This window comes from Sarcophilus harrisii, chromosome 5, assembly GCF_902635505.1.
Source record: "Sarcophilus harrisii chromosome 5, mSarHar1.11, whole genome shotgun sequence".
Taxonomy (NCBI): Eukaryota; Metazoa; Chordata; class Mammalia; order Dasyuromorphia; family Dasyuridae; genus Sarcophilus; species Sarcophilus harrisii.
The window spans coordinates 239115590-239128971 of record NC_045430.1 but is presented as its reverse complement, the minus strand read 5'-3'; the positions used below and the strand labels follow the sequence as shown (position 1 = coordinate 239128971).

General features: G+C 41.1%; 1 protein-coding gene across 5 annotated transcripts in view; it reads right to left on the bottom strand.

The window, feature by feature from the left end:
• The window catches only part of NMT2 (N-myristoyltransferase 2), a 74741-nt gene extending 61696 nt beyond the window's left edge, over positions 1 to 13045 (bottom strand). For 2 of the 5 annotated variants that reach the window (XM_031939929.1, XM_031939931.1), the window contains exons 1-2: positions 12743 to 13045; positions 11215 to 11289 (exon numbers count right to left, since the gene is read on the bottom strand). In XM_031939929.1, the coding sequence (XP_031795789.1) occupies positions 11215 to 11289; positions 12743 to 12852 (185 nt within the window). In that variant the 5' untranslated portion in view covers positions 12853 to 13045. Of the gene's footprint in view, positions 1 to 2506; positions 2662 to 11214; positions 11290 to 11608; positions 11808 to 12742 lie in introns of those variants that run through there. The other 3 variants (XM_031939930.1, XM_031939932.1, XM_023505101.2) reach the window with 3 other exon arrangements.
• Positions 13046 to 13382: the final 337 nt, after the last annotated feature.

Sequence of the window (13382 nt, the reverse complement as noted above, 5' to 3'; positions counted from 1 at the left end):
TCTTTATTCTCAGTGAAGAAAGATCAGAGGTGGAAGGGAATCGGCGATAGCAATGTGTGCAGCTGAGTCAAGAAGCTAGCTAGACCAGCAGCCACCCGACCAGCAGCTAGGAGTATGGAACCCAGGCCCAATCTCTCCCAGCTTCTCTTGCTGTCTCTCTCTGCCTCCACCCACCAAAATCGTCATTTCCTATACAACACATCAGGACTTGCCCGGAGAGTGGGCAGGGACCATTCTTTATCCAATCATGTATATTAATAGAGTATAGCCCAATTACTATTTAGCCTAATGTACTTGGGACCTCAGTGCATCAACCCAAACCTCAGCCCATTACAACTACCTGGACTCCCTACCTGTTAAGAGGCAATTGAGGCCATCTACTAAAGTCATGACATTTCCTCTCCTTTTCTCCAATAAACTCTAATAGCTCAGTGACCTCAAGGATCGAATATAAAGTTTTTTGACAACTAAAGCTATTCACAAGCTGACCCCTTTCTACCTTTTTCCAGGTTCTTTACATATCACTCTGCACCCTTTCACATACTCTGATCGTTACCACTGACTTAGTTCCTTGCGTGCAGGATCCTCCCATCTCCTGATTTGGGTTCTTTTCATTGTTTTTCCCCCCAAACCAAGAATTCTTGTCCTTCCTTACCCGACTTCCTAAGCTTCCTTCAGGATTCAGCTCAAATTCTGTCTTTTGCAGGTCTTTCCTGATCCCTCTCTTCCCCTACATTCTTCTTCACTCCAAGATTACTTCCCATTGACACCACAGGAATTTACTGGGGCAGGGATCGTTTTTTTGCCTTTTTTTTTGGTAAACGCCAGCACTTGTCCAACAGGTAGCAGACTGGGTGTATTATGTTTGTTTTTTAGCTTAGAATAATATCTCAGAGTTAAGAAAATGCCTTATACTGAAAGATGAGAATATCAAGTGTAGGTTTGAAAGAGTATTTTCTGTATAAATATGAGTATCATTTATATGGCAGAACAGGAATGGACAGAAGACCAACTTTGAAGTCAGAGACCTGGGTTCAATTCTGTGCCCTTACAGGTATTGTAAGGTACTGTAGTTGGCTTGGCCAACTAATCTCTCAATGCCCCCAAGGGCATTTTTCCAAGGCTGTAACTTATAGGATCTGGGAATCTTTACACTAGAAGTTCCAACCTTGATGAAATTCCATAGCCCTACAAATTATTATTTAAAAACAATTTTCTAAATCCTAACCAATTCATCTGGCCAGTCCAGCTCTGGAAACAGCTGTTTTGGAGTGGCCACACTACTCTATGCCAGTTACACCACACATGTTAATATTGGCCCATTACTGCCATTTTCAATGCATCTCTGGAATTTAGGGACTTCCCCGAGTGAAGGGGCTGTTAAGCCTTCCTCCTACCCTTCTAAAATTTACCCATTTACAATTGTTGAGCTGTTAACAGATCACATTTCAGCCTGGGAAGCTAAAGACTCCCCCCTTTGAATTTTTGTAGAGTTAGGTAAATCTGTTGGGCCCACCAAATTCTTATATTTTCCCATGGATTCCATATAGTTGACTTAAAAAATTTCGTTAATACTAATAGATCATTCAGGGAGCCCAAAGTGATATACAAATATAAATATTTATGCACTCATCTATATTTCATACACATTTATAAATATAAAATAAACATACAAATGAATTTATACAAATAAATCCACGTATATAAATCATATGATGTATGTGTACCTATGTATGTGTGTGTGTGTGTATATATATATATATATATATATATATATACGTAAATACATATATATGTGTAATTTTTCACTTTTTTAAAAAAGAATTCAAGTCCTATTCCAGTGCCAAATTACAGAGCTAAGAAAAATGTTTATGGTAGATTTACAAGTTTCTAGTAGTTACAGGGAGTATTGCTCAAATGTTCAGACTCCTTTGTATCAAAGTGCCCCAGGGAACACTTTGTTGCTTATTGGCCACAGTGAATTTTATTTTACTAGTGTTTTTACTCAAATGTTTACTGTTTCTAGTCTCAGAAAACTTCAGTTAGTTGCTTCTCTTTCCAGCTCTCCAAAAAAAAGGGGAAAAAAAAAAAAACTTTTCAGGAAAAGGCCAAGTACAAGTAATTCCCAGGATATAAGTAACACTTTGTTTAAGAAATTAGAAACCCCAGAAGACAGGGCTAAACAAGAAGAGATCAGAACTGTGGTGAACAGGTTTTCCCTTTGCCTTTTCAGATGAATCATTAAGTATTTGTTAAGCATTTACTCCATGCTAGGATCTAGAACTTGTCATCCTGCTACAAAAAGAACATCAACTGTGAAGAAGGTATTGGGTTCAAATTCTGCCTCATATGCCAGAGTAATCCAACCTCGGCAGAATACAGTAAATCTAGATCAACAATTTTAATTCTGGGTTAATTTCATATGACTCAATGCTCTACATTCATTCTAAATTCCAGACAGACTAGTTTGTTTATTACTTTGCCCAATCCCAACATCCCCCCTCACCTGCCATCACAATCCTTGACTATGGTCCTTGGCAAATCCATTCTGGGAGAGTTCTCCTTCTGGCAGTTTCTTAAAACTTCTCTTCAAGGTTAAGTCCAAAATGTCACCTCCTCCTGGAAGTCCTTCCCGAGTGTTTCATTCGTTAATGTACATACTCATGTAAAACACACACACACGCACACACACACACATACTCCCTATGAATTTGTTACATTTATAAGCCTCATATTTACTTGTCTATGAATGTTAAATTCCCCCAGTTAAATATGTTTCATGAAGTCAAGAAATTTATTTTTTCTTTGTATCCTCAGCGACTGGCCCACAGGAGGAAACAAACTGTTCCTTGATCAATTGTTAGACAATGGGGACAACAAATAAGAGCAAGACAATCCTATCCTCGAGAAACTTACATGTCACAAGTAAATAAACTGAATTGAGGATTGCAGTACCTCTAATGTGGTATATTCTCTTGTGTAAATCATGGAAGACCTAAGGGAACCACCTGTCTGCCTAGGACACTGCTAATGGCACTGTCAACACTAATACTCTGGGCTCAATATTAGATAAAAACCTTCACTTGGAGCAGGTTCATTCCTAGTTTGTGGTAATCCAGATGAGGATTTGGCTGAAGGTTAGTTCTGCATGATTTGGAGAGAAAGAATTAGCTAATCAAATTATTCATGCAAACAAGCTTGCCTTAAAATGTCTAAGTTATTGAACAGTTTGCAAGCAACCCTCAAGGCCTTTAGAAGCAGCTATGTTGAGGCAGTAGGTAAAGACCATGTATAATCTAGTCAACAACCATTTCTTAAAACAAGCAACACTTGTTTTAAGTAGCCTAATTATAATCATCATAATCTTAAATACAAGCTGGAAGGAAAACCTTAAAAAGAATCAAAACCCAGCCCATAAAGGAACAAGTCACTACTCCAACATACTAGACAAATGCAGCCTTTGCTTCAGAAGCAGCTGAGTGGCACAATGGATAAAGTGTTCATCTAAATAGGGAGACCCAAGTTCAAATCCTGACTCATGCTTGTGTGTCACCCTGCGCAAATCATAAACCTCTCTTTCCTCAGTTTCTTCAACCTCAGAATGGCAATAATAGCCCTCTTATGTGTGTATCAAATAGGATAATACACACAATTTTTCTTAAAATAATCAGTAGCATCTATTTAAAACCATGTGTAAGCATCATGTGTAATGCGGACAAACTGCAACCATTCCCAATAAGATCAGGAGTGAAACAAGGTTGCCACTATCACCGTTACTATTTAATATCGTATTAGAAATGCTAGCTTTGGCAATAAGAGTTGAGAAAGAGATTAAAGGAATAAGAATAGGCAATGAGGAAACCAAATTATCACTCTCTTTGCAGATGATATGATGGTATAGTTAGAGAACCCCAGAGATTCTACTAAAAAGTTATTAGAAACAATCCACACGTTTAGCAAAGTTGCTGGATACAAAATAAACCCACATAAGTCATCAGCATTCTTATATACCACTAACAAAACCAGTTAGAGTTACAAAGAGAAATTCCATTTAAAGTAACTACTGATTGTATAAAATATTTAGGGATCTATCTGCCAAGGGAAAATCAGAAACTTTATGAGCAAAACTACAAAACACTTTCCACACAAATTAAGTCTGATCTAACCAACTGGAAAAATATTAAATGCTCTTGAATTGGGTGAGCAAATATAATAAAGATGGCGATACTACCTAAAGTAATCTATTTATTTAGCGCTATACCAATCAGACTCCCAAAAAACTATTTTGATGACCTAGAAAAAATAACAACAAAGTTCATATGGAAAAACAAAAGGTCAAGAATTTCAAGGGAATTAATGTAAAAAAAAAAAAAAATCAAATGAAGGTGGCTTAGCTGTACCAGATCTAAAATTATATTATAAAGCAGCGGTTGCTAAAACCATCTGGTATTGGCTAAGAAATAGACTAGTTGATCATGGAATAGATTAGGTTCAAGGGATAAAACAGTCAACAAATATAGCAACCTAGTCTTTGACAAACCCAAAGATCCCAGCTTTTGGGATAAGAACTTACTGTTTGATAAAAATTGCTGGGAAAATTGGAAACTAATATGGCAGAAACTAGGCATTGATCCATACTTAACGCCGTACACCAAGATAAGGTCAAAATGGGTTCATGACCTAGGCATAAAGAATGAAATTATTAATAAATTAGAAGAACATAGGATAGTTTACCTCTCAGACCTGTGGAGGAGGAAGGAATTTATGACCAAAGAAGAACTAGAGATCATTATTGACTACAAAATTGAAAATTTTGATTATATCAAATTGAAAAGTTTTTGTACAAACAAAACTAATGCAGGCAAGATTAGAAGGGAAACAATAAACTGGGAAAACATTTTTACAGTCAAAGGTTCTGATAAAGGACTCATTTCCAAAATATATAGAGAATTGACTCTAATTTATAAGAAATCAAGCCATTCTCCAATTGATAAATGGTCAAAGGATATGAACAGACAATTTTCAGATGATTAAATTGAAACTATTACCACTCATATGAAATAGTGTTCCAAATCACTATTGATAAGAGAAATGTAAATGAAGACAACTCTGAGATAACCACTACACACCTGTCAGATTGGCTAGAATGACAGGGAAAGATAATGCGGAATGTTGGAGGGGATGGGGGAAAACAGGGACACTGATACATTGTTGGTGGAACTGTGAACACATCCAGCCATTCTGGAAAGCAATTTGGAACTATGCCCAAAAAGTTATCAACTGTGCATACCCTTTTATCCAGCAGTGTTTCTACTGGGCTTATACCCCAAAGAGATACTAAAGGGAAAGGGACCTGTATGTGCCAAAATGTTTGTGGCAGCCCTGTTTGTAGTGGCTTCTAAATCCAATTCTCCCTGAGCAACAAGAGAACTGGTTGGTTCTGCACACATATATTGCATCTAAGATCTACTGTAACCTATTTAACATGCATAGGACTGCTTGCCATCTGGGGGAGAGGGTGGAGGGAGGGAGGGGAAAAATCAGAACAAAAGTGAGTGCAAGGGATAATGTTGTAAAAAATTATCCTGGCATGGGTTCTGTCCATAAAAAGTTATTTAAAAAAAAAAAAAGATAATACACACAAAATGTTCTACAAATTTTAAAGAGCTATATAAATGCTAACAATGAGGATGAAGATGATGATGACTTCAACCTCTAAAGAAAGCCCATCCCACTTTGGGATTACAGTAATTGTCATGAAATGTTTTTTCCCATTAAGCCTAACTCTCTCCACCCATAGACTCCTCCAAGAACAAAGAGAACAAATCCAAATGGCCTAAATAACCTTTCCCAGACTAAATTTTAATATCTGTGGTCCTTTCAACCTATCCTCACATTGCCCAAGAGCTATCAACAAGCACTTATGAAGTTCTAGGCCTAGGGAATAAAAAGACTGAAATGAAACAAGATATTCCTGAAAGTTCCAACAAAATCAGAAAGGAAAACATTAACATGATGGTAGAGAATTGGGTAGGAGGTGGTGCTTTTGAAGGAAACTAAGGATTCCAAGGTGGAGGTGCATTTCCAAGCAACATAGAGAAGGGATCTCGTGTGTGAGAAGCAGTAGGAAGGCCAAGATTGGCTCAACTTAAAAGTACACAGAGAGGAACCATATATAATAAGGTTGACACAATTGCTTTTAAATGCTAGGAGTGTCTATTTGATCATAGAGACAAGGAGAATGGTGTTTAAAAAGGACAATGTCATGGTTAGGCCTCTGCTTTAAAAATAGCACTTTGGCAGCCAAATGGAAAACAATGGGAAAGGGAAAGGCTGGAGTTAGGAAGACCCAGGAGTTAGTTTACAATAGTTCAGGTGAGAGGTGAAGTGGGATTGGAGTAGGCTGGTGGCCCTGGGAATAAAAAGGACAATGTAAAAATAACTATGTCCAAAGGGCTATAAAATTGCTAACCTTTAATCCAGCAGTTTCACTACTGGGTCTGTATCCCAAAGAGATCATAAAAGAGGGAAAAGGATCTACATGTGCAAAAAATGTAGCAGCTATTTTTGTGGTGGCAAGGAACTGGAAAATGAGTGGAGGCCAATTAGTTGGGGAATAACTGAATATGAATGTTCTATAAGAAATGATAAGCAGGCCGATTTCAGAAAAGGATGGACTTAAATGAACTGATACAGAGTGAAATAAGCAGAACCAGGAGATCATTGTACATAGCAACAAGATTTTATGATGATCAACTATGCTAGATTTTGTTATCTGCAATTCAGTTATCCAAGGAAATTCCATTAAATTTTGGATAGAAAACACCATTTACAATTAGAGAGAGAAATATGGAGATTGAATATGGATCAAAGCAAACTAATTTCATCTTTTTTTCCCCTTCTGTTTTTCTTTATGGTTTTTCCCTTTTATTCTTACTTTTCTCCCAACATGACTTACATGAAAATATGTAAAAGAATGTACATGTATAACCTAAGTTTTTTTTTTAAACTAAATTAAATTTAAAAAAAAAATTTGATGAGCAGGCTGATTTCAGAATAGCCTGGAAAGATTTACATGAACTGATACTGAGTGAAGCAAGATTATATGATGAATATCTATTATAAACTTAGCCCTTTTCAGAGCTGATCTGAGACAATTCCAAAAGACTTGGGAAGGAAATGTCATCTGCATCCAAAGAGAAAACTATGGTGACTGGATGTAGATAAAAGCATAGTATTTTCACCTTTTTTTGATTTGTTTGCTTGTTCTTTCTAGAGGTTCTCTCCTCCTGCCCCCTTTTTGTCTAATTTTCCTTGCACAGCATGACAAACACGGAAATATGTTTAAAAGGATCACACATGTTTAATCTATATGAAATTGCTTTTTGTCTTAGGGAGAGGGAGGCTAATGGGAGGGAGGGGAAAAAAATGTTGGAACACAAAATCTTACAAAAACGAATGTTGAAAACTATCTATCTTTATATGTATTTGGAAAAATAAAATACTATTGAGGGGGGAAAAAAAAGTTGTCATGAAAGGAGAATAAATGAGACTTGGCCCCTGCCAAGATTTGTGGGCTAAGCAAGAATGAGAAAAGTCTGTTACAAATCTGGGTGATATTACTTGACAAAAACAGGGAAATCTGAAAGAGGGGTAGTTGAGAAAAAATACTAAGCTCTGTTATGGACATCTATCTGCTTCCTGGCTTCCTTCCAGTCTCTGCTGAAGCCTCCTGCATAAAGCCTTTCCCAGTCCTCCTTCCCGGGAGACCATCCCCAACTCAGGCTATCTCTCCTTCTTTTTTTTTTTTTTTTTTTTTTTATAGCTGCCCTGTTAAACTGTGAGCTCTTAGAGAGCAAGCCTTTTCCTTTTTTAGTCTTTCTTTGTATCCCCAACACTTAGCACAGCATATATGATTCATAGTAGGTGCTTAACAAAGGCTTACTGACTTAATAGGTTGGCCTGAATAACCTTTCCCAGACTAAATTCTAATATCTCAGGTCCTTTCAACCTATCCTCACATTGCCCAAGATCTATCAACAAGAACTTATGAAGTGTTGTTCTTATGTTCTAAGTCTAGGGACTAAAAAGACTGAAATGAAACAAGACGTTCCTGAAAGTTCCAACAAAATCGGAAAGGCAAACATTAACTAATATTTGGTAGTTGGTAGAGAACTGGGTAGGAGGTGGTGCTTTTGAAGGAAACTAAGGATTCATTCCAAGGTGGAGATGCATTTCCAAAATGTCCAGCAGGAAGGTAACTGCTGTGAGATTCGCACTCAAAAGGTAGACTAGGGCTGGGTATAAACTAGAAATGATAATGGGCCCCAGGGGTGCTAATGAAGTCACCAAGAGAGTGTAAGAGAAGAAAGAGGGCCCAAGATAAAACCTTGGGACATGCCCAGTTATGCGCACAGCATTTATCGAGTGCCTACGACATGCCAAGCCAACTGTATTAGAGCATGAAATAGGAATGAGGATCCATCCAAGAAGACTGGGGAGGTCTCAAGTAGAAAGAAAACTAAGATACCAGTGATATTCATATACCCAGAGTAGAAAGGGGTATCCAGCAGAGGGAGATCAGTGTCAAAACCTGCTTTGAGGTCAGGAAGGATGAGCATCGAGAGGGGGAAAAAAAAGATAGCAGAGCTGACAATTAAGAGATTATTGGGAACTTCTGCAGAGTTGCTTTAGTTGAATGATTAAGTCAAAAGCCAGTTTGCAAAGGGCTAAGGTTCACTAATTCAAGCTAGGCTGTCTCCAATCTAGCTTTAATTAGTAAGATTTTATTATAGTATGCTACCACAGTATTTAGATGGGCCAAAGCTATGTAAAACTACACTGCCTGTGGAAAACAAGGCCCCTGAAATAGTTCAATTCAACTATTTTATATCTCTACAGTGGGTTTCAACATACTGGAGAGTCATATTGTTCACTGGAAAACATCCTATAAATATTTCATAATTCATTCATGTACTCTAGGCCTTGGCCACAATTTAAACACACACACACACACAAAACCACACACATTTTTAGTTATCTCACAGAAAAAGCCTACAAAAATAGGAGAAAAGCAGCATCTGTGGTATATAAATTTAAAATTTCCATTGCATATTTTCTTCTAATTTAAAGCACTATTTCACATGCCATAAAGTATCAGAAAAAAGTTCAGAAGGTGAATGATTACTTGCAGGCCACAGAGCTGACTCTGTCTTAGCCTACTAGCCTCAGAATTCACCTTAAGAAAATGAAAAATTTGCTTCTTATTATCGCCAAAGACTCACTATTTGTTGCTTTTTGGAACTGAGAGTGAAGAGAACAAATTTTAAAAAATAAGTCATATTTTACCATCACACCTCAAGCCAACTTGAAAGAAAATCTTATATTTTCATTGAAAAATACTGAAATATTTTCCACTTAAACTCTTTGAGGTAAAAGAGTCATGGATGTCAGATAGCTTGGTATGATAGAAGGAATACAGAATTTGGAATTAGGAAGTTAGGAGTTCAAATCTGTTCCAAAACATTTACTCACCTTGTGATTCTGGGCAAGTCATTTAGCGATTAAGCCTCGGATTCCTCATCAGTTAAATGCAGCATTTGTAAGTATCATTCGAGATAACATGGAAAGCTCTGAAAACCTTCAAGCACCAAGCTACTATTATTAGCTGGGTGATCTTAAATATTTTACCTCTTTAAATTTAAGATGGGGATTAACAATATCCATAATACCTTCACGGGATTGGTTATGAGGCTTTATAGCTTTAAAGCAGGAAGGGAATTTAAATATCTATACCAACACTTTTATTTTATAAAGGAGGAAACCCAAGTCCTAAAACAATTCAGTGCTTTGAACAGGTTGACAATAGGAGCAGCTTGAGCATTTAAATCCAGGCCCTCAGACTTGAAATCCAGCAATCTTTCCACTATGCAAAGGTATATGTTGCTACCCTGAATCTGACGCTTTAGCAGCTGATTGAACATGGGCAATTCAGCTTCTCAGTCTGTTTCTTTCATGGTAAAATGAGTAAATTTGAGGGGAGGCCCTCCCCTCCCTGCCTGCACAAGAGCAAAAATTCTGAATTTTACCCAAAATCTCACACCTTAACAGGACAGCCATTAATTATCTCAATTCTATGTTTTCCACTGTTGACTGAAATGGCTACTTTAACTGCTCTCAGTTTCTGAACATTCTTTCATTGTTATTCATCAGCGAGGGTATGAAAAGACCCGGCCTGAAGAACTATTCATAGTGTTTAACAGATTGCTGGCTTCTGCCTATTGCAATGATTCCAGAACTCAGGTGGGGGTGCAGGAGTGGGCAGGGAAGGAAGCAACAAAGTAATTGATCAATCAGCACTCAGATGGGTAATTCTTGGCAACACTGATGCCAGAGGCAAGTATTGTATAAGCAAGATGGAGGACATAGATAAACAATCCTAAAGCAGAAACATCCTGCCTAAAATATCAAATAAAACACAGCCAAGAGATGAACAGAAGAATATTAAAAAGGAGACCACAAGTGAGCAAAAGAGAAAGGCAAAGTCCTCTCTAGTGAGATACAGATTGGCAAAGCATCAAGGCAGTTCCCAGCATCTACTTTAAACTACCACATATGTATCCATGACTATTTGTAGGTAGCCATCATGAGCAAATTCCCATTACTTCAAAAGCATAACCTGCCTCAGAATCACAGAGCATTTCCTTCCCTGTCTTGAAAACAAAAATTTGCTGGACTTCTCTCCTAACAGTTATACTGATTCCCACCTTGCCAAAACACAAAACCCATGGGACCGAAGGGATTCTCTTGTCAGTTTCCCCTTAATTTTTCATTTTGTATTTTATAGACATCTCAATGCTCAGTTCTCACTGTTGTCTAAGCAAATCTCAGAGCCAGTAGTCAGTAAAACAGCATGTGGATTTTTTTTTCCACACTTGAAAGCATCAATCACTTGGAGATGTCAGTGTAGCAGGGGAATCAGAAAATCACCTCTGACTAAGACTTCTGGAGCATGTTTTTCAAGCTGACCCACTTCCACATTAGTCATATTGGTTCACAAAATCTCACTTCTAGGTGCAACAGTAATTATACATTTCTCTGAACTCGGGAGGCTTGGAGAGAAATGCAATACATTTAAGAGGCCACCCTCACCGCCCCCCCCACCCCCCACCCCACCACCACCCTTTTCATGTCAAAATGCTCCATCAACCAGACCTGTTCAGGGATCCATTCTGTGCCCAAACTGAAACAATCTGGTCTCTCATAGGAGAAGAGAGGAAGAAATCACATCTGCAGGGTGACAGGAGGAAAGTTAAGGAGAAAAAGCAGAGCTCTCTGATCAAGTATTAAATACTTTACAGCTTTTGACTTCTGAGATCAAATATACGCTTTGGAAGCAGGATATGGTGAAGTCTGTGGGAGGTGCCCACAAGCCTGGGGAGCCCGTCTTCTAAATTAGGTGAGAAGCACCTTTCCCTAAATACATACATATGCACAGGCAGGCTCCACAAATGCAAGCCTTCCTGTTCAAAAAGGCAAGCTCAGAGCGTCCTAGGAAGAAGGGCAGAAGGCAAAATTGCGACTGAAGCATTTTCTGGGAGGGAAATACCTTAGATCCATGCTCTTCTTTCTTTGTATCCACACGGCTTAGTTCAGAGCCTGTCTCCTAGAGCTTAATTCAGTGCCTGGTAACTGACTGACTGACCCCTGGTTCAAGGACTTAGCCCAGGAAACCCGCAGCATCTTTCCCCATACCCCTTGTGGGTTGCCGTTTCTGGTTGGGGTACTTCACTGTCAAAGATTGAACTTTCTATAGTTCATCTCCAACCAAAAGCACCTTAAATTAAAAAAAAAAAACAAAAAAAACCCAAGTTTGGGGATGAAAGGCATGAGAATAGGGGGGAAAGAGAGGAAGTTGGACGATCCATTACAAATAAGGAATTTGCAGCAGAACCGAAGATGGGGGCTGACCACAAAGGAAACGAGACTGATTCATTCTCTCTCTCTCTCCCTCCTTTTCTTTCTCCTTTCTCTCTTCTCTGCTTTCTCCCTTTCTTTTTTGGCCTTGGGTTCCCACGGACACAATCACATGCTGGGAACTGCAGCAAGCAATTCGCCCCCCCCCCACGGGGCAGGAAAGCAAGGCGGACCTGAGCCCCACCGGCCCTGGGGCAGCCAGAGCAGCTTCTATTCTGGAGAAGGGCTGGGAAGAAAGGCTCGGCCGTCAGTGGGTGACAGCGGTCTCTTCCATCCGCACCCCACCCCAAGCACGCGCGCGCGCGCGCACACATACACACACACACACATGCACATACTCACACATGCATCCATACACACGCCTCCAGGAGCCCACGATTGGCTTGCACGGGGGTGAAAGCCAGGCAGCAGGGCACAATAGTCCCGGGTCAGCCCAGCGCACCAGGCAAACAAATGCACATTAGACAGCTCGCCCTCCCCCGCCGCCAACACGTTCGCGGCGCGCGGGCCGCAACCACTGTCACAGCCGCCTCTCCGGTTGTGGTCGGCCCGGGGGCCCGAGGCGAGACCCCCCTCCCCCTTCTCCCGGCTGCTGCAGGGACTGCGGAGGAGGTGGGGGTGGGGGTGGGGCCCGGCCCGGGAGGCACGGGCCACACCGGCGCGGGCACACACGCACAAGCACACACATCCGCCCAAAGCTGGGCCAAGCTGGGCACGGGCAGGTCTGGCGGCCGCCCCGGCCTCGCGCCCCGCCCGGCTCTCCTACCCGCGGGCGTGCTCCGTCTCCTCCTCATTGTCTCCGTCGATCCCGCAGGTGTCCTGGTCGTCGAGCTCCAGGCTCTGCTGGCTGGCGGCCGACTCGCTGTCCTCCGCCATCGCGGCGAGCGAGCGACAGGGCGAGGGCTAGACGACGAGAGAGCCGGGAGAGCGGCGGCAGCGAGCGGAGAGTGACAAGGCGGCGGCGGCGGCGAAGGGAGCACCGCCCGTGGGAGTGTGAGCGCAGCCCGGGCGCGGGCGCCCGAAGCCGCCAGGAGCTCCCTCTAGCTGCCGTCCTCCTCCTCCTCCTCCTCCTCTTCCCCCCCTTCTTCCTCCTCTTCCTCCCCCCTCCGAATTTGGGGAGAGCTCGACAGAAAGCGCGCGCACACGCGCCCCCGCTCGCAGTCTCCGGGGCAGCCAAGAGAACGTGGGCCACGGTCTGGGGACCCCGGGAGCGAACTCCGCGAGACCCTCTCGGGACCACTCCGGCCAACTGCCCCTCCCTCTCGCTGCCTCAGTTTTCTTCACGGAAAAATGAGGCGAGGGGCTGGGCCAATGACGATCGTCGCAGTTCCATTTAAAAGGCTTCCAAGCACAGCCCTCCCATTCCAGCTGGGAAAAGAAACGGAAGCTCAAACCGCAATTAGTCA